The 27,634-nt window shown below is 45.6% G+C and overlaps 1 protein-coding gene across 5 annotated transcripts in view; it reads right to left on the bottom strand.

Annotated features, from left to right (window-relative positions):
• The window catches only part of STAT1 (signal transducer and activator of transcription 1), a 1,428,390-nt gene that overhangs the window by 1,274,298 nt on the left and 126,458 nt on the right, over positions 1 to 27,634 (bottom strand). For all 5 annotated transcript variants that reach the window (XM_069733810.1, XM_069733808.1, XM_069733811.1 and 2 more), the window contains exon 3: positions 1,177 to 1,321. In XM_069733810.1, the coding sequence (XP_069589911.1) occupies positions 1,177 to 1,321 (145 nt within the window). The remainder of the gene's footprint in view (positions 1 to 1,176; positions 1,322 to 27,634) is intronic.

Raw genomic sequence — 27,634 nt, 5'->3', positions numbered from 1 at the left:
CGCCTCTCCATTATTAATCTGGCTTAATGTCACTTTACAATAGCAAGGTGACATTAACCCTTCATTACCCCATATCCCACCACTACACGGGAATGGGAAGAGAGTGGCCAAGTGCCAGAATAGGTGCATCTTCCAGATGTGCCTTTTCTGGGGTGGCTGGGGGCAGATGTTTTTAGCCGGGGGGGGGGGGGGGGCAATAACCATGGACCCTCTCCAGGCTATTAATATCTGCCCTCAGTCATTGGCTTTACCACTCTGGCGGAGAATATTGCGCGGGAGCCCACGCCAATTTTTTCCACGATTTAACCCTTAAATATAATAGCTAGAGCGCCCAAATTTTGCACATACATACTACTAACATTAGTAGTGTGGAATATGCAAAAAAAAAGGGGATATGAAATGGTTTACTGTATGTAAACCATGTCTCATATCATGTCGGGTTTGTGAAGGAGACAGCAAAAGCCGGCAATTGAATTACCGGCTTTTAAGCTATCTAGCGCTGCATTAAATATATATATATATATATATATATATATATATATATATATACATATATATATATATACATATATATATATATATATATATATATATAGGTGTCTCCCTGACATATATATATGTATATATACCTATTCTATGTGTATATATCTACTCTAATCTAAGCTGTCAGTGTGATTTTACTGTACACTGCGCTGAATTACTGGCTTTTCAAAGGACACCGGTGCGTTAAAATCGGACAGCAATACGGATGTCATACGGATGTTGCGATAAAAAAAAAATCGCATGACACTTGCATAACAATCGCATACATTACATCCGTTTTTTCGGTCCAGATTACGGACCGTTTATTTTCTGCCAAGTGGAAAGGAGCCCTAAGACTGACAGCGGTATTTAAATGGCTAAACAGTAGAGATTGGAACGTGCTCCGGCTGTAGCTGGACGATGCTGGCTATGTCAAATTGCCGGAATATTTCTGCTATGGTGTGAGCTAAGCTCCAGAATCCTCTCCACACAGGTGGACCCCATTTGGTGATGTACTATTGTGTCACATAACAGTAAGAGGTTGAAATATTCTTATACTGATTTTCATAACAAAGTCTGGTGTAGAAGTGCCATTGACACTTTGTAACGCTACAAACAGTAGGGTATTATGAGAAAAACAAATCTTTACCTTACCTGTAAGTTGCGTTTGCTTTTCCGAATGTTATGCTGGAGCAAGAAGTTGCTTTCCAAGGAGAATCTGCTATACTGGTCATCCAACTGGGTCAGAAGTCCATGAAATAAAATTGTGGCTAGCGAGACATTACTTGAAGCATGTTCCCTAAAGGAAAAATATACTTGTAGTGAGAAATTACATACTTAGATCTCGTTTGTATGCAGTAAAAAAAATTTTAAAAAACCCACAAAACTACAAATTGTTAAAAATTAGTTGGATACAATAAATGATAATCTTGGCAGATGAATGATATCTGTGCATGATATGCAGTTTCAAGTCAAATAAGGACATAGCCCCGATAGAAAGGACAGCTAGAGGCCACATGCACACGTCCTTGAGTCATGCAGTGCTCTGTGTTTTTCATGGATAGAGCACAAACCTACTGTAATCTATGGGATTGTTCACATATGGGGTATTTTTTTGCAGACCGACATGTCCGTTTTTGCTCAAAATTGCCCATACAAGTCTACTAGTCCATGAAAATCACGGACAGCAGACCATGGAATCAGTGTGCAGTCCATGATGCACAATGAAATGGAGAGGTGAAGATCATCACAACATCTGCAAGGAGTTTGTATGTTCTCCCCGTGTTTACGACGGTTTCCTCTGGGTTCTGGGTTCTCCTGTTTCCTCCCACATTCCAAAGACGTACTGATAGGGAATTTAGATTGTGAGCCCCATCAGGGACAGCGATGATAATGTGTGCAAACTATAAAGCGCTGTGGAATATGTTAGCGCTATATAAAAATAAAGATTATTATTATCAATAAATCACTGAAAATAAAAACGGACACTGACCTAACACTGATGAAACTTAGATCCAAAATGCTAAAGAACAACGGTCTGTCTTTTTACATAACGGTATCACTTAATAAGGCCTTAGGCTGTGCTGGCGTCACACTAGCGAGTTTTACGGACGTATGAGAGGCGCAGAAAATACAGATTGCACACGGTACAATGATTCTCTATGGCCCAGCTCCTATCTGACGTATTTTACGTATCCGTATTCTACGGTCTTGTACGGCCGTATAAAATCGCAGCATGCTGCGTTTGTCAGCGTATTGCGCAAAAAAATCCGCCAATGAAAGTCAATGGGGGCGAGAAAAATACGGATTACACACGGACCAACAGTGTGACTTGCGAGAAATACGCAGCGGTGTTCTATAGAAAAGCCGGCAATTCAGTGCGGTGTACAGTAAAATCACACTGACAGGTTAGACTATAATAGTTAAAATAAATGTCTACACATAGTATAGGGGTATATATATCTATATATATAATTGCCTAAGGGTTTTTCCGTCTGTCTGTCTGTCCTGGAAATCCCACGTCTCTGATTGGTCGAGGCCGCCAGGCCTCAACCAATCAGCAACGGGCACAGCGACAATGATGTCATAAAGGACGTAGACATCCCGCATCTGATTGGTCGATGCCGCCAGGCCTCGACCAATCAGCAACGGGCACAGTATCGACGTAGATGTCATAATGGTTGCCATGGCGACGATGATGGCATAAAGGTTGCCTCGACTAATCAGCGACGGGCACAATCTGCCGCGAATTTTGGAATCATCATTCTCCATATACTACGGGGACATGCATATTCTAGGAACAATCTACTATATATATATATATATATATATATATATATATATATATATATATATATATGTGTGTATGTATGTATGTATGTATGTATGTGTATATATATATATATATATATATATATATACACACAGTACAGACCAAAAGTTTGGACACACCTTCCCATTTAAAGATTTTTCTGTATTTTCATGACTATGAAAATGGTAAATTCACACTGAAGGCATCAAAACTATGAATTAACACATGTGGAATTATATACTTAACAAAAAGTGTGAAACAACTGAAAATATGTCTTATATTCTAGGTTCTTCAAAGTAGCCACCTTTTGCTTTGATGACTGCTTTGCACACTCTTGGCAATAGCAAGGTGACATTAACCCTTTATTACCCCATATCCCACCGCTACACGAGAGTGGGAAGAGAGTGGCCAAGTGCCAGAATAGGCGCATCTTACAGATGTGCCTTTTCTGGGGTGGCTGGGGGCAGATGTTTTTAGCCAGTGAAGGGGGGGGGCAATAACCATGGTCCCTCTCTATAGGCCATTAATATCTGCCCTCAGTCACTGGCTTTACAACTCTGGCGGAGAAAATTGCGCGGGAGCCCACGCCAGTTTTTTCCACGATTTAACCCTTTATTTTACCAGCTAGAGCGCCCAAATTTTGCACATACACACTATTAACATTAGTAGTGAGGAATATGCAAAAAAAAAAAAAAAAAAAAGGGGATATGAAAAGGTTTACTGTATGTAAACCATGTTTCATATCATGTCGGGTTTGGGAAGGAGATAGCAAAAGCCGGCAATTGAATTACCGGCTTTTCTGCTATCTAGCGCTGTATGAAATCTATATATATATAATTGTCTAAGGGTTTTTCCGTCTGTCTGTCTGTCTGTCTTTCTGTGTCCTGGAAATCCCGCGTCTCTGATTGGTCGAGGCCGCCAGGCTTCGACCAATCAGCGACGGGCACAGCATGGCGACGATGATGTCATAAAGGTTGCCTCGACCAATCAGCGACGGGCACAGTCTGCCGCGAATTCGCCCCGACCAATCAGCGACGGGCACAGTATTGACGTAGATGTCATAATGGTTGCCATGGCGACGATGATGTCATAAAGGTTGCCTCGACCAATCAGCAACGGGCACAGTCTGCCGCGAATTCTGGAATCATCATTGTCCATATACTAAGGGGACATGCATATTCTAGAATACCCGATGCGTTAGAATCGGGCCACAATCTAGTATATATATATATATATATATATATATATATATATATATATGTGTGTGTGTGTGTCTCACTGACATATATATATATATATATATATATATATATATATATATATATATATATATATATATATATATATATATATATACACACACAGTCATGGCCAAAAGTATCCACACCCCTGCAATTCTGTCAGATAATACTCAGTTTCTTCCTGAAAATGATTGCAAACACAAATTATTTGGTATTATTATCTTCATTTAATTTGTCTTAAATGAAAAAAACACAAAAAGAATTGTCCTAAAGCCAAATTGGATATAATTTCACACCAAACATAAAAAAGGGGGTGGACAAAAGTATTCACACTGTTCGAAAAATCATGTGAAGCTTCTCTAATTTGTGTAATAAACAGCACCTGTAACTTACCTGTGGCACCTAACTGGTGTTGGCAATAACTAAATCACACTTGCAGCCAGTTGACATGAATTAAAGTTGACTCAACCGTGTCCTTGTGTGTACCACATTGAGCATGGAGAAAAGAAAGAAGACCAAAGAACAGTCTGAGGACTTGAGAAACCAAATTGTGAGGAAGCATGAGCAATCTCAAGGCTACAAGTCCATCTCCAAAGATCTGAATGTTCCTGTGTCTACCGTGCGCAGTGTCATCAAGAAGTTTAAAGCCCATGGCACTGTGGCTAACCTCCCTAGATGTGGACGGAAAAGAAAAATTTACAAGCGATTTCAACGCAAGATTGTGCGGATCTTGAATAAAGAACCTCGACTAACATGCAAACAAGTTCAAGCTGCCCTGCAGTCCGAGGGTACAACAGTGTCAACCCGTACTATCCGTCGGCGTCTGAATGAAAAGGGACTGTATGGTAGGAGACCCAGGAAGACCCCACTTCTTACCCCGAGACATAAAAAAGCCAGGCTGGAGTTTGCCAAAACTTACCTGAAAAAGCCTAAAACGTTTTGGAAGAATGTTCTCTGGTCAGATGAGACAAAAGTAGAGCTTTTTGGGCAAAGGCATCAACAGAGTTTACAGGAGAAAAAAAGAGGCATTCAAAGAAAAGAACAGGGTCCCTACAGTCAAACATGGCGGAGGTTCCTGATGTTTTGGGGTTGCTTTGCTGCCTCTGGCACTGGACTGCTTGACCGTGTGCATGGCATTATGAAGTCTGAAGACTACCAACAAATTTTGCAGCATAATATAGGGCCCAGTGTGAGAAAGCTGGGTCTCTCTCAGAGGTCATGGGTCTTCCAGCAGGACAATGACCCAAACACACACTTCCAAAAGCACTAGAAAATGGTTTCAGAGAAAGCACTGGAGACTTCTAAGGTGGCCAGCAATGAGTCCAGACCTGAATCCCATAAAACACCTGTGGAGAGATCTAAAAATGGCAGTTTGGAGAAGGCACCCTTCAAATATCAGGGACCTGGAGCAGTTTGCCAAAGAAGAATGGTCTAAAATTCCAGCAGAGCATTGTAAGAAACTCATTGATGGTTACTGGAAGCAGTTGGTCGCAGTTATTTTGGCTAAAGGTTGTGCAACCAAGTATTAGGCTGAGGGTGCCAATACTTTTGTCTGGCCCATTTTGGGAGTTTTGTGTGAAATGATCAATGTTTTGCTTTTTGCTTCATTCTCTTTTGTGTTTTTTCATTTAAGACAAATTAAATGAAGATAATAATACCAAATAATTTGTGTTTGCAATCATTTTCAGGAAGAAAATGAGTATTATCTGACAGAATTGCAGGGGTGTGAACACTTTTGGCCATGACTGTATATATATGTTTTAACGAATATTTGAGCCTATGGATCATTTGTATGTCCATTTTGCAAGCCGGCGAGAAAATCTCGCAGTACAGATGCCATACGGATTACATACGGAGGATGACATGCGCAAAATACGCTGCCACACCCTGCCTACGGATGACATACGGATCACTGTTTTGGGAACATTTCTGCGTAAACGGACCGTATTTTCGTACGCCTAGTGTGACGCCGGCCTAAAGGTATGTGTCCACGTTCAGGATTGCATCAGGATTTGGTCAGGATTTTATGCAGGTAAAATCCTGACCAAATCTTCACCTGAGGTCACTGGCAGGTCACCTGCGTTGTCCTTAATAATAATAATAATAATCTTTATTTTTATATAGCGCTAACATATTCCGCAGCGCTTTACAGTTTGCACACATTATCATCACTGTCCCCGATTGGGCTCACAATCTAGAATTCCTATCAGTATGTCTTTGGAATGTGGGAGGAAACCGGAGTGCCCGGAGGAAACCCACGCAAACACGGAGAGAACATACAAACTCTTTGCAGATGTTGTCCTGGGTGGGATTAGAACCCAGGACCCCAGCGCTGCAAGGCTGTAGTGCTAACCACTGCGCCACCGTGCTGCCCCGTTGTTTCAGCAATGCAAGGACATGCTGAGTTCTTAAAAGATGCGCCGCATGTCCGTTTAAGCGGGTATGCCGCATGCGTCTCTTAATGCATAGTGGAGACGGGATTTCATGAAATCCCCTCCACTATGCTGTAACATCTGGATGCTGCGTGTTTGATGCTGCGGCTCTACACAGCGTCAAACACGCAGCGTTTTCTGAACGTGGAAACATACCTTTAGGGTATGTGCACATGCTGCGGCTTTTGCTGCGGATCCACAGTGGATTGGCCACTGCGTATTTGCAGCTGTTTTCCATGCGTTTACAGTACCATGTAAAGCTATGGAAAACAAAATCCGCAGTGCACATGCTGCAGAAAAAAACGCGCGGAGACGTAGCGTTGTTTATTCCGCAGCATGTCAATTCTTTGTGCGGATTCCACAGCGGTTTACACCTGCTCCATAATAGGAATCCACAGGTGTAAAACCGCAGGTGGAATCCGCAAAAAAATTGCGGTAAATCCGCGGTAAGGCTACTTTCTCACTAGCGTCGTACGACGCACGACCCAATGCGTCGTGGCAACGTACCGACGCATGCTGTGAAAGCTCATTGTGAGCTCCGGGGAGGAGGGGGAGGAGGGGGCGGAGTTCCGGCCGCACATGCACGGTCGGAAATGGCGGACACAACGCACCAAAAAACGTTACAAGCAACGTTTTTGGTCCCGTCAGTCCGCCACAACACGACGCAACCGTCGCATGACGGTTGCGACGTGTGGGAATGCGTCGCAATGCGTCGCTAATACAAGCCTATGGAGAAAAAACGAATCCTGCAGACAACTTTGCAGGATGCGTTTTTTCTGCAAAACGACGCATTGCGACGTGCGTAGTACGACGCTAGTGTGAAAGTAGCCTAATTCTGCAGGAAATCCGCAGTGCAGTTTACCTGTGGATTTACCAAAATCAGTCTGGAAAAATCCGCAGGGTAATATGCAGCATGTGCACATACCCTTAGCAGAGTTTTCCAGGATCCCAAAGTTCAGCTTTGCATGAACACTACAAGGTATTAGGTTATGTGTCCACGTTCAGGATGGCCGGCGGTTTTGACGGAGCAGCAAACTCGCTCCGCCCAAAGCTCCACCCCCTTCTGGAGACGCAATGATGCCGGATGTGTTCATTGCACACATCCAGAATCATCGCACCCCACACATAGGGCCCTGTGGTATACCTTGCAGCGGCACAGCGGCGCCGCAAGGTAAACGGACATGCTGCGATCTAAAAAGACGTGCTGCATGTCCGGAATCGCAGGGCCGCCGGATGCGTGTTACCACGCATAGTGGAGACGGGATTACAGTAAATCCCTTCCACTGTGCTGTAACATCTGGACGCTGCGTGTTTGAAGCTGCGTCTTTATGCAGCGTCAAACACGCAGCGTTTCCTGAACGAGGAAACATACCTTTAGTCCACCAATGCAAGATACTCGTATGTGAAAGCATAAATAATGTTTGAAACAATGGCAATCTGATCAAATTATTGAGAGATTTTTGTTTTATGTTTATCAAGTAGGGCATTGTTTACTTTTAACAGATATTAGTTTAATTATTACTAATTCAATTAAACTGTGAGTGAGGAGAAACAAAAGAATTGCTTTCAAAAAATGAGGTTTATGTCTGAAAAAATAGTCACTATTCTGAGCAAAAAAGCAACAATGAATAAGGGTATGTGCACACGTTGCAGATTTGCCTGCGGATTTTTCTGCACTAAATCCGCAGGTCTTGGCAGAAAACGCAGGTGCGTTTTTGATACGTTTTTTGCGCGGTTTTGATGCTTTTTTTGCACGGTTTTTGATACGGTTTTGTATGCGTTTTTGAAAGCTAAATAAAGATGTATTATTGAACAAAAAAAAAAGATTTGTGATGTCATGTCTTGTCCAACCTCCTCTTTTACATTTGTCCAACCCACACTCCATTACACACATAGATAGACAGACAGATAGATAGACAGACAGATTGACAGATAGATAGATAGACAGATAGATAGATAGATAGATAGATAGATAGAAGGAATGAGATACCGTAGATAGATGTAGATAGATATATCTATGGATGGAAGTAGATAGATATATGGATAGTTAGGCTACTTTCGCACATCAGGTTTTTGCCGTCAGGCACAATCGGGCGAGTTGTGAAAAAAACGGATCCGTTTTTTTTTTTTTTGCCGAATCCGTTTTTTTCTCAGAGTTGTATTAGACTACTTTAACACTAGCGTCGTTTTCAATACGTCGCAATGCGTCGTTTAGTTTTTTCTCCATTGACTAACATTAGCGACGCATTGCGACGCTTTGCCACACGTCGCAACCGTCGTGCGACGGTTGCATCGTGTTGCGGCGGACCGTCGGCTGCAAAAAACGTTACATGTAACGTTTCTTGCTGCCGACGGTCCGCCATTTCCGCCCCCACCTCGCCGCACCTCACAATGGGGCAGCGGATGCACTGGAAAAATGCATCCGCTGCCCCCGTTGTGCGGCGCATTCACTGCTAGCGTTGGTACATCGGCCCGACGCAGTGCGACGGGCCGAGTACGACGCTAGTGTGAGAGTAGCCTTAGGCTACTTTCACACTTGCGTCATTTGGCGTCCATCACAATGCGTCGTTTTGGGGAAAAAATGCATCCTGCAAATGTGCCTGCAGGATGCGTTTTTTTCCCCAAAGACTTGTATTGCCGACGGATCGCGACGTATGGCCATATGTCGTGTCCGTCGTGCACTGGATGCGTCGTGTTTTGGCGGACCATCGTCACGAAAAAACGTTCAAGGGAACGTTTTTTTCGTACGTCGGGTCCGCCATTTCCTACCGCGCATGCGCGGCCGGAACTCCGCCCCCTCCTCCCCGGGACTTTACAATGGGCAACGGATGCGCTGAAAAACTGCATCCGCTGCCCACGTTGTGCGGCGCATTCACTGCTAGCGTTGGTACATCGGCCCGACGCAGTGCGACGGGCCGAGTACGACGCTAGTGTGAGAGTAGCCTTAGGCTACTTTCACACTTGCGTCATTTGGCGTCCATCACAATGCGTCGTTTTGGGGAAAAAATGCATCCTGCAAATGTGCCTGCAGGATGCGTTTTTTTCCCCAAAGACTTGTATTGCCGACGGATCGCGACGTATGGCCATATGTCGTGTCCGTCGTGCACTGGATGCGTCGTGTTTTGGCGGACCATCGTCACGAAAAAACGTTCAAGGGAACGTTTTTTTCGTACGTCGGGTCCGCCATTTCCTACCGCGCATGCGCGGCCGGAACTCCGCCCCCTCCTCCCCGGGACTTTACAATGGGCAGCGGATGCGCTGAAAAACTGCATCCGCTGCCCACGTTGTGCCGAATTTTCACAACGTCCGTCGGTACGGCGCGACCGGATTGTCCCTGATGGTGACATGTTTCATCCGCTTTTTGCCGGATCCATAAAAAAAAAAAACTGTTTCCGCCGGACTGAGATAACATACAGAGGAAAGTTTTTTCTGTCTGGTGAAAAAACGCACAGCGACGGATCCAGCAAAAAATGTATGAAACAGAGAAACAGATGTGAAATGATAAATCCGGCCTTCGAATCCGGTTTTTCATGAATTTTTTCCATTGAAGTCATGCACATTTTCCATTCTCGCGCTCTAAAAAATGGATCAGTTGCATCAGTTTTCACTATTTGCAACGGATCCGTTTTTCCACAAATTCACCAGATTCTGCCTGACGGAAACAAGCTGATGTGTGAAAGTAGCCTAACTATCCATATATCTACCAACATCTATCCATCAGGCAGGATCCGGCGAATTTTTGAAAAAACGGAAAATGTGCATGATTTCAATGGAAAAAATTCATGAAAAAACAGATTCGGAGGCCGGATTCATCATTTCACATCTCAGTTTCATACATTTTTAGCAGAATCCGTCGCTGTGCGTTTTTTCGGCGGACAGAAAAAATGTTCTTCTGTACATTTTCTCCGTCCACCGGAAACAGCTTAGCTGATGGATTCGGCAAAAAACGTATGAAACGTGTGGCCATCAGGCACAATCCGGTGCTTATAAAACTCTATGAGAAAAAAACGGATCCGGCGGATTTTCAAAACTCGCCGGATTGTGCCTGACGGCAAAAACCTGATGTGTGAAAGTAGCCAGATATATGGATACAAACATCTACAAGGATACAAGGCCGATGTTTCTTAAAGAGCGTTTAATTGAGAAAAAAAAACAAATGGAAAAAAATGGCGTGAGCTCCCACGCAATTTTCTGCACCAGAGGGGGAAAGCCGACAGCCGGGGGCCAATATTTGTAGCCTGGGAAGGGGGCAATACCCATGGCCCCTCTCTAGGCTATGAATTTCAGCCCGCAGCTGTCTGCGTAGCCTTTACTGGCTATTAAAATAGGGGGACCCCCCAAAAAAATGACATGGGGGTCCCCCTATATTTTATAGCCAGAAAGGCTATGCAGACAGCTGTGGGCTGATATTCATAGCCTAGAGAGGGGCCATGGATATTGAAACCCCCCCCCCCCCCCCCCGCTACAAATACCAGCCCCCCCAGAAATGATGCACCTGTGAGATGCGCCAATTCTGGCACTTAGCCCCTCTCTTCCCACTCCCGAGCAGCGGTGGGATATGGGGTAATAAGGGGTTGATGTCACCTTGCTATTGTAAGGTGACATTAAGCCGGGTTAATAATGGAGAGGCTTCAATAAGTCACCTATCCATTATTAATCCTAGAGTAGTGAAAGAGTTAAAAAAAATAAAGACACAGCCAGAAAAAAGTATTTTATTATTCTGAATTTAACCATACTTACCATACTTCAGCGCCTGCAAAAAACGTAAAATAATAAACCGTATACTCCCTGTTTGACGCAGTCCAATTAATAACGAGAGTCCCACAACGATCTCCCCTATTGAACAGTGACATCGGGTGATATCACTGCTCTATAGGACCTCCAGTGACACACTGACAGAAGACAATGGCTCCTGCAGTGCATCACTGAGAGGTTACTGTAGTTCAGGGTCTCACTTTATGCCATTGCTGCGTGGAAACTTTCTCACACAGCAATGCCAAAAGTGAGACTAGGGACTATTTTTTACAGTGGCGGAGGAAAACAGTGCGGAAGGATACCTCCCTCCTGTCATTGTATTCCTGGAGTCCCTAGAGAGCGGTCGCATCAGCTGATGCTGCTGCTCTCCACGGGAGATCGTCATGGGACACTCATGGATTTCTGCAGATCAGGGAGTATATTGTTTGTTATTTTAATATTTTTTACAGTTGACACTGGCTTCGGGGATCAAAGTGACAAGTGATGGTGAGTATGTACTCTGTTATATGTACTGTATGTTATATGTATGTATTGTATGTAATGTATGAATGTATTGTATGTAGTATGTATGTTGTATATATGTAGTATGATGTATGTATGTATGTATGTATGTTGTATGTACAGTGCCGGCAAAAAAAATCTTTACACTTGCGCAGCAAAAAAAAACTTTACATATAAAATCCACATCATAATTTTACTTTTTAAAAGTGTACACAATGGGTGAGATAATAAAAAAACTGTCTAATATTAAAGCTGGCATTGTTGCAAATATCAACCAATCAACGCTCAGTTTTCACTTCTCTGGTAAAGCGAAAGCTGCACTCTGATTGGTTGTTATTTGCAGCTCAGCCAGTTTTGCTATTAGGCAGTCTTTTATTATCTCCCGCAGTTTTTTATTATCTCCCACAATGGGTCGAAAGAAGCTTAAAATGGAAGAGAAATCCCGTGCCTTAACTCTGCTCGAGAATGGGGATTCGGTGATTGCTGTAGCTGGAGATCTGGGAGTGTCAAGAGAAGCAATTTATCAACTGAAGCGGTCGGCGGCATCATTGCCTCCTGGGATGGTACCACAGAGGAAGTCAGGCTCTGGCGCACCTAAGAAGACGTCACCAAGGACTGGTAAGCTTCTGAAGCGTGCAGTGATGTCACATCCTTCTATAACTGCCGTTGAACTAAATAACAAGTACCCTATGCTCCTCCAGAACATCTGCAGGCGGTGACGAATTGTCCTAGTTGCGAAGGACCTGGGGCTACCAAGTTGCCGTGCCGCAAAGAAGCCCCTGCTCATATCAGCAATGAAGAAGAAAAGGCTTGCCTTTTATAAGAAATATCAAGATTGGACATCTGAAGAGTGGAAGAAAGTGATGTTTAGTGATGAGAGCACTTTCAGGCTTGTCAGGGGAGGCTCAAAGGTTGTGCGTCGTCCGAGTACCATGTCACGGTATGACCCAAAATATACAGTACTAAAGGAGGTGCTGAAGACACTGTGGGTAAACATGGACTCCACATACTTAGCCAGCCTTGCTGAATCCATGCCTAAACGACTGCAGATGGTGATAAAATGTAAGGTTGACATGACAAAATACTAATTGTAATAAAAATATCCACAATAAAACATTTGAATCCACTTGAATATTAACATTTTATGGTTTCATTGAACTTGTAAAGATTTTTTTGCCGGCACTGTATGTAGTATGTATGTATGTTGTATGTATGTATTTATGTTGTATGTATGTTGTATGTAGTATGATGTATGTATGTAGTATGTATGTATGTATGTAGTATGTATGATGTATGTTTGTGGTTTTTTTTTTTCTTTTTTACATTCAACACATTAGCTGGATGATGGGACTACTACTGTCACTGTAGGAGGCATAGCCCGATGTGACTTGTAGTCCCATTGGGCGATGCCTGCAGACCCGCACAGAACCCCGAGAGTCCCGCACAGACCCTCGGGCAGCCCGCACAGACCCCCTGCAGGCCACACAGACCCCCCCGGCAGGCCGCACAGACCCCCGAAAAGCCCGCACAGACCCCCGACAGGCCCGCACAGACCCCTCAGCAGGTCCGCACAGACCTCCCGGCAGGCCCGCACAGACCCCCTGGCAGGCCCGCACAGACCCCCCGGCAGGCCCGCACCGAACCCCGGGTAGCCCGCATAGACCCCCGGCAGCCCGCACAGACCCCGCACACACAGATACGCTGTGTCTCCGCCCACGCACCGCCCACACTCTTCCCCCCACCCGATCTGCAGCGTTTCACCACAGCTAAACCGCTTTTGCTGCTGAAGTGCCCGACTCAATGCAAGTCAATGGGTGCAGAAAAGCTGCAGATCCGCACAAAGAATTGACATGCTGTGGAATGTAAACTGCTGCGTTTCCGCTTGGTTTTTTCCGCAGCATGTGCACAGCGGATTTGGTTTTGCATAGGTTTACATGGTACTGTATACCACATGGAAAACTGCTGCAGATCCGCAGCGTCAAAAACGCCGCGGATCTGCAGTAAAAACTGCAACGTGTGAACATAGCCTTAATGTTATTTGAGGGAAGCATAAAAAATAAACAAAGGTATATTCCAAACAGCGCTATGAAGTGGAGGAGGAAAAATAAAAGAAAAAACAGGGAGAAGATATGTCCTCCTGCACTGTTTTGCAGTAAGTATACAAAAATACTCTCACTGAGTTTGCTTTACCACACATCACCAGTTTAATTAAACTGACTGGAGTATGGATAAACAAAAGGATTGCTTTAAAAAGAAATTAAGTGCAGATTTTACAATAAAAAATACAAGCATCCATGCTTATTTATTCTTGAGGCAAAAATAATTGTGCAGTTCCATTTATATTCCTCAGTTTCCATGTATGTTGTTATAACCTGTGTGAAGTTGGCACCCCATGTTCTCAAAAGATGAATAAAAATACACCATTCGTTTGTGCTGCGTTTGTGCTGGTTTGTGCCGCAAAAATGAACGTTTGTGCCGCTTTGGTTCCAGAGATATTGCGCGTTATATTTTTATGAAGCTCCACCCACTTTCCACCCCATGTTCTTAAATTTTAAAAATGAATACACCATTCGTTTGTGCTGCGTTTGTGCTGGTTTGTGCTGCAAAAATAAACGTTTGCACCGCTTTGGTTTCCGAGATATTGTGCGCTCAATTTGCTGAAACTCCGCCCACTTTCCACCCCATGTTCTTAAATTTTAAAAATGAATACACCATTCGTTTGTGCTGCGTTTGTGCTGGTTTGTGCTGCAAAAATAAACGTTTGCACCGCTTTGGTTTCCGAGATATTGTGCGCTCAATTTGCTGAAACTCCGCCCACTTTCCACCCCATGTTCTTAAATTTTAAAAATGAATACACCATTCGTTTGTGCTGCGTTTGTGCTGGTTTGTGCTGCAAAAATAAACGTTTGCACCGCTTTGGTTTCCGAGATATTGTGCGCTCAATTTGCTGAAACTCCGCCCACTTTCCACCCCATGTTCTTAAATTTTAAAAATGAATACACCATTCGTTTGTGCTGCGTTTGTGCTGGTTTGTGCTGCAAAAATAAACGTTTGCACCGCTTTGGTGTCCGAGATATTGTGCGCTCAATTTGCTGAAACTCCACCCACTTTCCACCCCATGTTCTTAAATTTTAAAAATGAATACACCATTCGTTTGTGCTGCGTTTGTGCTGGTTTGTGCTGCAAAAATAAACGTTTGCACCGCTTTGGTGTCCGAGATATTGTGCGCTCAATTTGCTGAAACTCCACCCACTTTCCACCCCATGTTCTTAAATTTTAAAAATGAATACACCATTCGTTTGTGCTGTTTTGTGCCGCAAAAATCAATGTTTGTGTTGCTTTGGTTCCTGAGACATTGAGTGCTAGCTTTGCTAATGCCCCATTTTAGTTGCATCAAAAAACATAGTGGTCATCAGAGAAGTTAATTTAGCATTAAGGGATTACAGTAGCATACATGGTTTATTATGACATACACAGGGTTAATACTTCATACACCGTGACTGGTCAGTGATGGGAAGAGGTTATACCTGGCAGAGGAGGTAATGTCTGTATGTACATCTCTGCTACCCGAGTTGTAACTCCGCCTCCAGCGATGTCATAGTGATGTCATAAGCCAGGGGTCGGCATTCTGTGGGGGCTAATGTCTGTATATACATCTCTGCTACCTCCAGCGATGTCATAGTGATGTCATAAGCCAGGGGTCGGCATTCTGTGGGGGCTAATGTCTGTATATACATCTCTGCTACCTCCAGCGATGTCATAGTGATGTCATAAGCCAGGGGTCGGCATTCTGTGGGGGCTAATGTCTGTATATACATCTCTGCTACCTCCAGCGATGTCATAGTGATGTCATAAGCCAGGGGTCGGCATTCTGTGGGGGCTAATGTCTGTATATACATCTCTGCTACCTCCAGCGATGTCATAGTGATGTCATAAGCCAGGGGTCGGCATTCTGTGGGGGCTAATGTCTGTATATACATCTCTGCTACCTCCAGCGATGTCATAGTGATGCCATAAGCCAGGGGTCGGCATTCTGTGGGGGCTAATGTCTGTATATACATCTCTGCTACCTCCAGCGATGTCATAGTGATGTCATAAGCCAGGGGTCGGCATTCTGTGGGGGCTAATGTCTGTATATACATCTCTGCTACCTCCAGCGATGTCATAGTGATGTCATAAGCCAGGGGTCGGCATTCTGTGGGGGCTAATGTCTGTATATACATCTCTGCTACCTCCAGCGATGTCATAGTGATGCCATAAGCCAGGGGTCGGCATTCTGTGGGGGCTAATGTCTGTATATACATCTCTGCTACCTCCAGCGATGTCATAGTGATGTCATAAGCCAGGGGTCGGCATTCTGTGGGGGCTAATGTCTGTATATACATCTCTGCTACCTCCAGCGATGTCATAGTGATGTCATAAGCCAGGGGTCGGCATTCTGTGGGGGCTAATGTCTGTATATACATCTCTGCTACCTCCAGCGATGTCATAGTGATGTCATAAGCCAGGGGTCGGCATTCTGTGGGGGCTAATGTCTGTATATACATCTCTGCTACCTCCAGCGATGTCATAGTGATGTCATAAGCCAGGGGTCGGCATTCTGTGGGGGCTAATGTCTGTATATACATCTCTGCTACCTCCAGCGATGTCATAGTGATGTCATAAGCCAGGGGTCGGCATTCTGTGGGGGCTAATGTCTGTATATACATCTCTGCTACCTCCAGCGATGTCATAGTGATGTCATAAGCCAGGGGTCGGCATTCTGTGGGGGCTAATGTCTGTATATACATCTCTGCTACCTCCAGCGATGTCATAGTGATGTCATAAGCCAGGGGTCGGCATTCTGTGGGGGCTAATGTCTGTATATACATCTCTGCTACCTCCAGCGATGTCATAGTGATGTCATAAGCCAGGGGTCGGCATTCTGTGGGGGCTAATGTCTGTATATACATCTCTGCTACCTCCAGCGATGTCATAGTGATGCCATAAGCCAGGGGTCGGCATTCTGTGGGGGCTAATGTCTGTATATACATCTCTGCTACCTCCAGCGATGTCATAATGATGTCATAAGCCAGGGGTCGGCATTCTGTGGGGGCTAATGTCTGTATATACATCTCTGCTACCTCCAGCGATGTCATAGTGATGTCATAAGCCAGGGGTCGGCATTCTGTGGGGGCTAATGTCTGTATATACATCTCTGCTACCTCCAGCGATGTCATAGTGATGTCATAAGCCAGGGGTCGGCATTCTGTGGGGGCTAATGTCTGTATATACATCTCTGCTACCTCCAGCGATGTCATAGTGATGTCATAAGCCAGGGGTCGGCATTCTGTGGGGGCTAATGTCTGTATATACATCTCTGCTACCTCCAGCGATGTCATAGTGATGTCATAAGCCAGGGGTCGGCATTCTGTGGGGGCTAATGTCTGTATATACATCTCTGCTACCTCCAGCGATGTCATAGTGATGCCATAAGCCAGGGGTCGGCATTCTGTGGGGGCTAATGTCTGTATATACATCTCTGCTACCTCCAGCGATGTCATAGTGATGTCATAAGCCAGGGGTCGGCATTCTGTGGGGGCTAATGTCTGTATATACATCTCTGCTACCTCCAGCGATGTCATAGTGATGTCATAAGCCAGGGGTCGGCATTCTGTGGGGGCTAATGTCTGTATATACATCTCTGCTACCTCCAGCGATGTCATAGTGATGCCATAAGCCAGGGGTCGGCATTCTGTGGGGGCTAATGTCTGTATATACATCTCTGCTACCTCCAGTGATGTCATAGTGATGTCATAAGCCAGGGGTCGGCATTCTGTGGGGGCTAATGTCTGTATATACATCTCTGCTACCTCCAGTGATGTCATAGTGATGTCATAAGCCAGGGGTCGGCATTCTGTGGGGGCTAATGTCTGTATATACATCTCTGCTACCTCCAGCGATGTCATAGTGATGTCATAAGCCAGGGGTCGGCATTCTGTGGGGGCTAATGTCTGTATATACATCTCTGCTACCTCCAGTGATGTCATAGTGATGTCATAAGCCAGGGGTCGGCATTCTGTGGGGGCTAATGTCTGTTTACATTTCATTATGCAGAGTCGAGGTTATTGCCTGAGCAGCATTAGTTGACACTCTCACCTATTGAGTGGGGATAGTTTCGGCTTCCACCATATTCGTGACACCAGACCATTCACCCTGGAGGGAACCGCAGACTAGTAAAGAGTTTGCACCATCACTGAGGAACAAGGTCAGGTTACTCCTGGATTTATAACCTCTACAGCTAAGCACGAGTGCCATTGGTTGCAGTCATTCATTTATTTTCACCCCAGTAGTAAGGCAGGGCGTATTAATGGGTGGAGCCAATGGGCGGGGTCAAGGGGGCAGCAAAATTAGCTTTCACCTAGGGTGGCAAAAACCCTTGCACCAGCCCTGAAGCCCATTATACCTAGCAAACATTGTTTAGCCAAATTACGTTGCACTATAAAAAGAATTCCAGGGAAAAAAAAGATTGTGATTACTTTTGACGTTGGCCAGTTTATGTAAAGTGACTGTCATCTTCTATGAAAATCTTTGCATAAATATGCAATATGACCGTAGACATCACCACTTTGTGTGTGATGGCTTTGGATTGCAGTGTGAATATGGCTGGGTTAACATTACATTTGGGCATACTGGGCATACGCTCCATTCATTTCTATGATCTGGCGGGGGTCCGCAAGTGACTCTAGTTGGCTCATTTTTGCTCCATATGCGGTTTTCTTGCTGGACTCAAAACCGTGGTAGACCATGATTTTGTGTCTGGCTCAAAACAAAAGTATTGTTATTTTAATATAGCTGTCCAACTAAACAGGACCTTCAGAGCTTAATAAATCTTTGCAAATCAAACACAGATAAAAATGGAATTACCAATAACAGATGAAACTTTGTAGACAGCAGAACTGTTTAAAGAACCATGAAACGGTTTAATCATAATGGGAAATCCACATTAACAAAATGTTAACAGAATAAAAAAATATTGGTAAGGCATATTTTAGGTTATTTTAAACATACACTTTAAGCACCAAAACAACCTTAGAGGAAAGCACTACTAACACTTTGTTTGGTGCCAGGATACTTTTAAACTTTCCACAACAATCTTGCAGCCTGTGACTTGCCACGGGACTCATGATGAGACAGATTCTCCACATATTCACTCCTCCTTTGTAAATATCACAACATGGGGTTGTATCTTGGTCTTTGCAGAGGCTGTTGTAATAAAGTCACACAGGTCATCATATTTCTCCCAGCCATTAAATTTTCTTCTACAATAGGCAACATAATGACCAAGAGACATATTGCCAGTTCCTGGAATGAAGGCAACAACCCCTCGTAGCACAAATGAATGACTGTCCAGATGTATGTTCACAGGTATTTCGGACAGTGTATACTGTGTTTCTGCACTTATTTCAATACAAAGTACTTGTCCAGTGGTGCAGCTGTGCGTGACCGAACCACTGCAAAGGAATTTCAATGAAGATGCATCCTGAATTTTCAAGCCATCTGGACACTCTTGAGGTGACTTTAATGGCTTTAGACATTTTGAAACATTTAGGTGTAGCCCATCTTCCAATGCTAGCTGAAGTTTACTAAGTCCATTAGTTTCTAAAATATGTATATTGATTGGCAGAAGAGGGATTGCTCTTGAATTAGCTATATTTCTATTGCAGTACACAGAAGAACACTGTGTTTTAATTATTACGCTTGGTACCTGTCTCATTGTCATTGAGATTATGTGTGCAACATTACATTCAGCATTGACCTGCCTCACACCTGACTTCAGCTGAACATATTCAAATATTCCACACAGTATTTTAGCCCTCATTGTATAAACTTCCTTTCCAACTCCCTTTGTCACAATTGTCTGCACCAATTCAAAAATTTCAACGGTGTTCTCTTTGTTGACATAATTGCAAAATAATCCACTGTCCCAGAATGCACAACAAAGACACTGGCAAAATGAATCAAATGCACAGGTATTAATGATACTTATAAGCTTTTTGTTTACTTGTATTGGTTTTTTAGCTAGATGGTTACCATTTTTCAAAATGCTCACCTTTTTTTTTTCGGTTAAATTTTGTGTCCATGTGCAGCAACTCGGAACATGGGGTTAGGTAGGACAATCTCTTTTTTGGAGGACTACTGAGACCTTTCCAATTTTCAACAGGCTGCTCCTGCAAGCTACTTTCATCACCCAATTTTATGTGAACTTGTGAATCCTCCTCACAGTTGCTGTTTTTTTGCCCATTGTCTTGGCTCATATTTTCACTGCTTTCGGTTTTCTTTATGGGAACTTTTGCCTTCCATAAATTCAAGGTGACGAATTACAAATCGGTCGGTTCTAATAGGGAGACATTCATGTTTAAAGAGTCCATTTTTTATGTTCTTAAATTCAGCCTCAACATTTGCAGAACTTGCTGTCATGTTCACACTTTTAGAGTGTGGAACCATTATGGCTGTCCAAAGTGGAAGGTAACATGCCATTCTTAAAAGATTTGGAACAAGTTCTGGAAGGAAATGTAAATTGTCTCGGTCACCATGATTTGCTGCAAGCATCTTACTCCTTTCACAAATTTCTGTTGCCCATATTTTCAGGTCTGTTTGGCATGGTTGAATTGGCTCATCCTCTTGTTCTTTCATCTCTACTCCATAGTCATCTTCAGTGACAGTGGGTAAAACACGTCCCTCTGCAATCCGTCTCTTCAGTTGAACTTTGCTAGTCTCTGATAAAACTGGTGTGCCTCTGTCATCATTCCCTTCTGATTCACTAAAAGCAACAACTGAAATTGAATGAATGAGTTCTCTCGCATCATCAAGTGATGTAGACTGTAGAAGTTGTGCCATTGCTCTGAGATAGAATTCCCTTACTCTGTTTCCAGCTTGCCTCAGACATTCCCATCGGCTAATAAGCTTGATACAGTGCGCAACATCAATTCTTATAAAGCATGGTGGTAGTTTTGATGCAACATTCCTGGTCAACACTCCAAAGCACTGATTTATATATGTCTTCAAGTCGGGGTAAGGAGTGAAAGCCTTAACTAGAGCTCCAAGCAAAGCGAGGGAGAAATCACAAACTGCTTCCTTTGGAACAGTAGCACCTGCTTGTTTCCATTCTGTCAGCCATTGCGCTATAGAATTAATAGTATGGCTCTCAGAAAGCATCTGCACTACTGGGATATGATCTCCACTCGAACACAAAACCCCTTGGTACAAAAAGATGTGTCCAGAAATGCCAACAGGTCTTTTTAGTTTTCTCACTACTGAACCTGTTGCATCAAAACTTACATAGGAACCCAAGTTCTTTGACTTTATTTGGTACACTTGCATCTGAGACGGGGTCCAGTAATGGCAAAAAAATTTATCTAGACCAATGTTGTGTATGCTTCCAGTCTGAGGAACACTGTATTTCAGGAGATGTAATGAAAGAATTGGGTCCTTGTGCATTAACTCTCTTTCGCCAATCTCTTGCTTGGCTTTTCTTAACGTTGCTAGATTTGGTAGATGGCTAGGCTCAGGGTCACCAACATCCATAACTTTATAAGCCTCAGCTGCTCGCCATACATGTGCTTGTTTTCGTCCTTCCCAGAGTTCTTTTGACAACCTTTTTCTTAAATCTCCTGATAATTTACGTTTTGATTTTCCTGTGTGGAGACTGTCATCAATATTGCAGATCATACACTTAAGCACTACTGGCTTAGCAATCTCTGGTATTTCTTCAACTTTTATGGATAGTTGTGCATCACACTCTGTGCAGCACCCTGTTATATCTATGTAGTTAGATACAATATTTGGATAAACCTTTGCCCTCCTGAATTTAAGTGTGCACGATGACTTGATATTTTTCCAGATCTCCTTACTCAATATGTGAGTCCATGTACCAGGTTTTAAGATTGTGTATTCTCTTTTATCAGCATACATAGATTTGTCATTGTAAATTACTTTTTCAGGCCAAATTTTGATCCAGCTCTGAAAAGAAAGACTGAACTCAAACTGAATGTCATAGCACTGAACTGATGAATGACTCTCTGTTCCTTCTGAGCTCTCACTGTTGGAAGGTTGTTTTGGGATATTTGTAACATCTTTGTACAGACCAAGGGCTTCCCATACATTGTGCCGATTTATCTTTACAAACGTGTAAAGGTTTTTTGGTGAAATTTTGTTATTTAATTTTTGACACAAGTCTACCCATACTTTTTCTGAGGGGAATGCTATTGCCTGTCCTGTAATAATTTTTTCATGTGAAGAACAGATGACATTTATAATGTCATCATAGTCACAGGCTGGCTTCCTGGGCATCTGATCAAAACAAAAAATGTTTTTTTTAGTTTTACATGCAGTGTATTATATGGAAAATAATTGATTACATAATTTTTAATAGTTAAGATACAGTGGTCCCTCAACATACAATGGTAATTAGTTCCAGGTGAATCATCGTATGTTAAAACCATACTGGAGCAGCAGGTGATGCTGCATTCAACAGAGTCCTTCATATGTTGAAATGATCGTATGTTGGGGCCATTGTATGTGTTGAGGGATCACTGTACTGAGATTAAATAATCCTATTCTTAGCACGCTCACTTCTCTCTACTTTTACAAATGAAAAGTGTATTGTGTATCTCTGCCTCTCCCATAGTAATAAATGGTGGGGGCGTGCCTGCCACAGCAAAGCCCTGTGGTTGGCAGTCACTCTGCACAGGGCGGTGATTGCTCCATGCAGGGGAGCACTGAGATTGCAGGGGGCCCAGTGGTCAGTACCAAAGCCAACCCCCCCCCCCCCTTCCGGGGGTGGGATAGGGGATAAGTTTTGCAGCAGAGTACTCTTTTAATGGGCTAAAGCATTATTTTACTGTACATATTTTACTGTAATTACAAACAACTTGATGTGTTGGAGAACTACAACCCCCAGCATACCCGGACAGCCTTTGACTGTCCGGTCATGCTGGGAGTTGTAGTTTTGCAACACCTGCAGGCACCTTGCTTGGGAAGTACTGTTGTAGACAGATAAAAGTACAACTCCATGATTGAACTAAAGTTTCTTTGCTCAGGTAATAGCTTTGCAGAAATCTACCAAGACAGTTTAGCACATTTTCAGTTCAAATAAGTAAGTAAACTTGATTTACCCTGGGAGTCTCTCAGCTAGTAGTCAAATTGTTAGGCATACATTTGCTTAGGCCTTTCCCCAAGTTACAGTGTGTGGGGGAGGGGCATCACAAGCAGGAAATCAAAATGAAGTATGGGGTCTAGTAAGGAACAATTTATACATTTTTTTTTATTATAAAATTGCTATGGCTAGCCGGTGTTTTTCATTTCTTTTTATCTCCCTTTATCCATATATCAGTTACAGTGATTTGAGGCACAAACTCAGTGCGAGATTTCAAAAACCAAAGCAGCACAAACCAGCACAAACGCAGCACAAACGAATGGTGTATTCATTTTTAAAATTTAAGAACATGGGGTGGAAAGTGGGCGGAGTTTCAGCAAATTGAGCGCACAATATCTCGGACACCAAAGCGGTGCAAACGTTTATTTTTGCAGCACAAACCAGCACAAACGCAGCACAAACGAATGGTGTATTCATTTTTAAAATTTAAGAACATGGGGTGGAAAGTGGGCGGAGTTTCAGCAAATTGAGCGCACAATATCTCGGAAACCAAAGCGGTGCAAACGTTTATTTTTGCAGCACAAACCAGCACAAACGCAGCACAAACGAATGGTGTATTCATTTTTAAAATTTAAGAACATGGGGTGGAAAGTGGGCGGAGTTTCAGCAAATTGAGCGCACAATATCTCGGAAACCAAAGCGGTGCAAACGTTTATTTTTGCAGCACAAACCAGCACAAACGCAGCACAAACGAATGGTGTATTCATTTTTAAAATTTAAGAACATGGGGTGGAAAGTGGGTGGAGCTTCATAAAAATATAACGCGCAATATCTCTGGAACCAAAGCGGCACAAACGTTCATTTTTGCGGCACAAACCAGCACAAACGAATGGTGTATTTTTATTCATCTTTTGAGAACATGGGGTGCCAACTTCACACAGGTGTTGTTATATATGTTATATTTTACTCTGCTGCCACCCAATGGCCTTTTTCCGTATGGCAGCTTGTTATTCATTTATTTCTTGTGGGCATGTCTTACATCCGGTTCAGGGGTCAAATCTTCTCTTCCTCTGGCAGCCATCTCAGCTTCAGTATTAATTGCTGTTGTGAGAGGACACTTGAACCGGCTTAGTAAGGCATCAGTCTTTCGACCTCTTGCTGCTCTTTGTTGCTCACCAGGGCCGCCATCAGGGCATTACAGCCGTGACTGGCGTAAGGGGCCCGGTGAGCAGAGGGGGCCCGCATCGGGCCCCCTCTTACCTGCTCACCGGGCCCCTACCGGCAGCCGCAGGCTGAACCGGGCCCTTAGCGGCGGCCGGCGCTGCAGCTGTACGCTATTGACATGCGGGCCCGCACGTCAATAGTTAACAGCCGCCAGCCGCAGCGTGCAGGTCGCCGGCGTCTGACGTCATTGTCAGTCGCCGGCGAGTGCACAGTGCAACTGCGTGGAGAGAGGAGCGCGGCAGGTAAGTAGAACTTTTTTTTTTTTCTATTGAGAGCGGAGAGCGGCGATCGGGGGGGGGGGGTTTGGGCAGAAGGCTGGACACAGAGGGGGCAGAAGGCCGCTGGACACAGGGGGGCAGAAGGCAGCTAGACACAGAGGGGGCAGAAGGCCGCTGGACACAGGGGGGCAGAAGGCAGCTGGACACAGAGGGGGCAGAAGGCCGCTGGACACAGAGGGGGCAGAAGGCCGCTGGACACAGAGGGGGCAGAAGGCCGCTGGACACAGGGGGGCAGAAGGCAGCTGGACACAGAGGGGGCAGAAGGCAGCTGGACACAGAGGGGGCAGAAGGCAGCTGGACACAGAGGGGGCAGAAGGCCGCTGGACACAGAGGGGGCAGAAGGCCGCTGGACACAAGGGGGCAGAAGGCAGCTGGACACAGAGGGGGCAGAAGGCAGCTGGACACAGAGGGGGCAGAAGGCCGCTGGACACAGGGGGGCAGAAGGCAGCTGGACACAGAGGGGGCAGAAGGCAGCTGGACACAGAGGGGGCAGAAGGCAGCTGGACACAGAGGGGCAGAAGGCCGCTGGACACAGAGGGGGCAGAAGGCCGCTGGACACAGAGGGGGCAGAAGGCCGCTGGACACAGGGGGGCAGAAGGCCGCTGGACACAGGGGGGCAGAAGGCCGCTGGACACAGAGGGGGCAGAAGGCCGCTGGACACGGGGGCAGAAGGCAGCTGGACACAGGGGGGCAGAAGGCAGCTGGACACAGAGGGGGCAGAAGGCAGCTGGACACGGGGGCAGAAGGCAGCTGGACACAGGGGGGCAGTAAAGCTGGACACAGGGGGGCAGTAAAGCTGGACACGGGGGCAGAAGGCAGCTGGACACAGAGGGGGCAGAAGGCAGCTGGACACAGGGGGGCAGAAGGCAGCTGGACACAGAGGGGGCAGAAGGCAGCTGGACACGGGGGCAGAAGGCAGCTGGACACGGGGGCAGAAGGCAGCTGGACACAGAGGGGGCATAAGGCAGCTGGACACAGGGGGGCAGTAAAGCTGGACACAGGAGGGCAGAAGGCAGCTGGACACAGAGGGGGCAGAAGGCAGCTGGACACGGGGGCAGAAGGCAGCTGGACACAGGGGGGCAGAAGGCAGCTGGACACAGAGGGGGCAGAAGGCAGCTGGACACAGAGGGGGCAGAAGGCCGCTGGACACGGGGGCAGTAAAGCTGGACACGGGGGCAGAAGGCAGCTGGACACAGGGGGGCAGAAGGCAGCTGGACACAGGGGGGCAGAAGGCAGCTGGACACAGAGGGGGCAGAAGGCAGCTGGACACAGAGGGGGCAGAAGGCAGCTGGACACAGAGGGGGCAGAAGGCAGCTGGACACAGAGGGGGCAGAAGGCAGCTGGACACAGAGGGGGCAGAAGGCAGCTGGACACAGAGGGGGCAGAAGGCAGCTGGACACAGAGGGGGCAGAAGGCAGCTGGACACAGAGGGGGCAGAAGGCAGCTGGACACAGAGGGGGCAGAGGGCCGCTGGACACGGGGGCAGTAAAGCTGGACACGGGGGGGGGGGCAGAAGGCCGCTGGACACGGGGGGGCAGAAGGCTGGACACGGGGGGCAGAAGGCTGGACACAGGGGGGCAGTAAAGCTGGACACAGGGGGGGCAGAAGGCTGGACACAGAGGGGGCAGTAAAGCTGGACACAGGGGGCAGTAAAGCTGGACACAGAGGGGGCAGTAGAGCTGGACACAGAGGGGGCAGTAAATCTGGACACAGAGGGGGCAGTAAATCTGGACACAGAGGGGGCAGTAAATCTGGACACAGAGGGGGCAGTAAATCTGGACACAGAGGGGGCAGTAAATCTGGACACAGAGGGGGCAGTAAATCTGGACACAGAGGGGGCAGTAAATCTGGACACAGAGGGGGCAGTAAATCTGGACACAGAGGGGGCAGTAAATCTGGACACAGAGGGGGCAGTAAATCTGAACACGGGGGGGGGCAGAAAGCTGGACACGGGGGGGGGGCAGAAAGCTGGACACGGGGGGGCAGAAAGCTGGACACGGGGGGGGCAGAAAGCTGGACACGGGGGGGGGGGGCAGAAAGCTGGACAGGGGGGGCGGGGCAGAAAGCTGGACATGGGGGGGGGGCAGAAAGCTGGACACATGGGGGGCAGAAAGCTGGACACATGGGGGGCAGAAAGCTGGACACGGGGCAGAGTGCTGGACAGAGATGGGGCAGAGTGCTGGACAGAGATGGGGCAGAGTGCTGGACAGAGATGGGGCAGAGTGCTGGACAGAGATGGGGCAGAGTGCTGGACAGAGATGGGGCAGAGTGCTGGACAGAGATGGGGCAGAGTGCTGGACAGAGATGGGGCAGAGTGCTGGACAGAGATGGGGCAGAGTGCTGGGCAGAGTGCTGGACAGAGATGGGGCAGAGTGCTGGACAGAGATGGGGCAGAGTGCTGGACAGAGATGGGGCAGAGTGCTGGACAGAGATGGTGCAGGATTGGAAACAGATGGGGCAGGATGGATACGATGGAGACAGATGGGGCAGGATGGGGAGATCATATGGGGTAGAATGGATACTCATGAGGGCAGGATGAGAGAACATATGGCTGGAGCCTGAAATGAGACACACGGTGGCCAGGATGGCGAATATTACCATAGGGGCTAATTAAGGGATATTATTATTGCAGTGATGTATTTATTTTATTTTTTGAGTATACTGTTTTAAATGGGGGGGGGGGCGGTCCTGTTACTGTGTAGAGTGATACTATGTTGCCTTCTTCATGTGGTGTAATGTAGAAGTTGGGAAAATTAAGTAATGTGTTCTACAAGCGGAACTCGAGATAACTGTTTTATTTCCTGCAGAGACGAGTCCTGGCTGGATAAAGTGATGGCGGTCTGTGCTGGATGAAAGATGAAGGACTTCACCTAGAGACGTCACTGGTGAGTCAGTGTTACCTATACACTTACACTATACACTGTATACTATATACAGAGGTCCTGTGTACAATGTCACCAGTGATCACTGTATTATCTATACATTATATACAGAGCTCCTGTGTGTAATGTCACCAGTGATCACTGTATTACCTGTACACAGACACTGCTTACTAATTACAGATCTCCTGTGCATAATGGCACTGATGGTGATAGTATTGTGGGTTTTTTTTGTATTACTGATCAGTATTGTAGTATTCAGTCATTGTTGGTAATATGTGGTCTGGTCATGATGTGGAGGTAATATGTGGTCTGGTCATGGTGTAGCGGTATTTGTTCCTTGTATTTTATATT

This window comes from Ranitomeya imitator, chromosome 7 (genome assembly GCF_032444005.1).
Source record: "Ranitomeya imitator isolate aRanImi1 chromosome 7, aRanImi1.pri, whole genome shotgun sequence".
NCBI classification, from domain to species: Eukaryota; Metazoa; Chordata; class Amphibia; order Anura; family Dendrobatidae; genus Ranitomeya; species Ranitomeya imitator.
The sequence above is the reverse complement of the archived record's forward strand: the minus strand, read 5'-3'. Positions and strand labels throughout refer to the sequence as shown.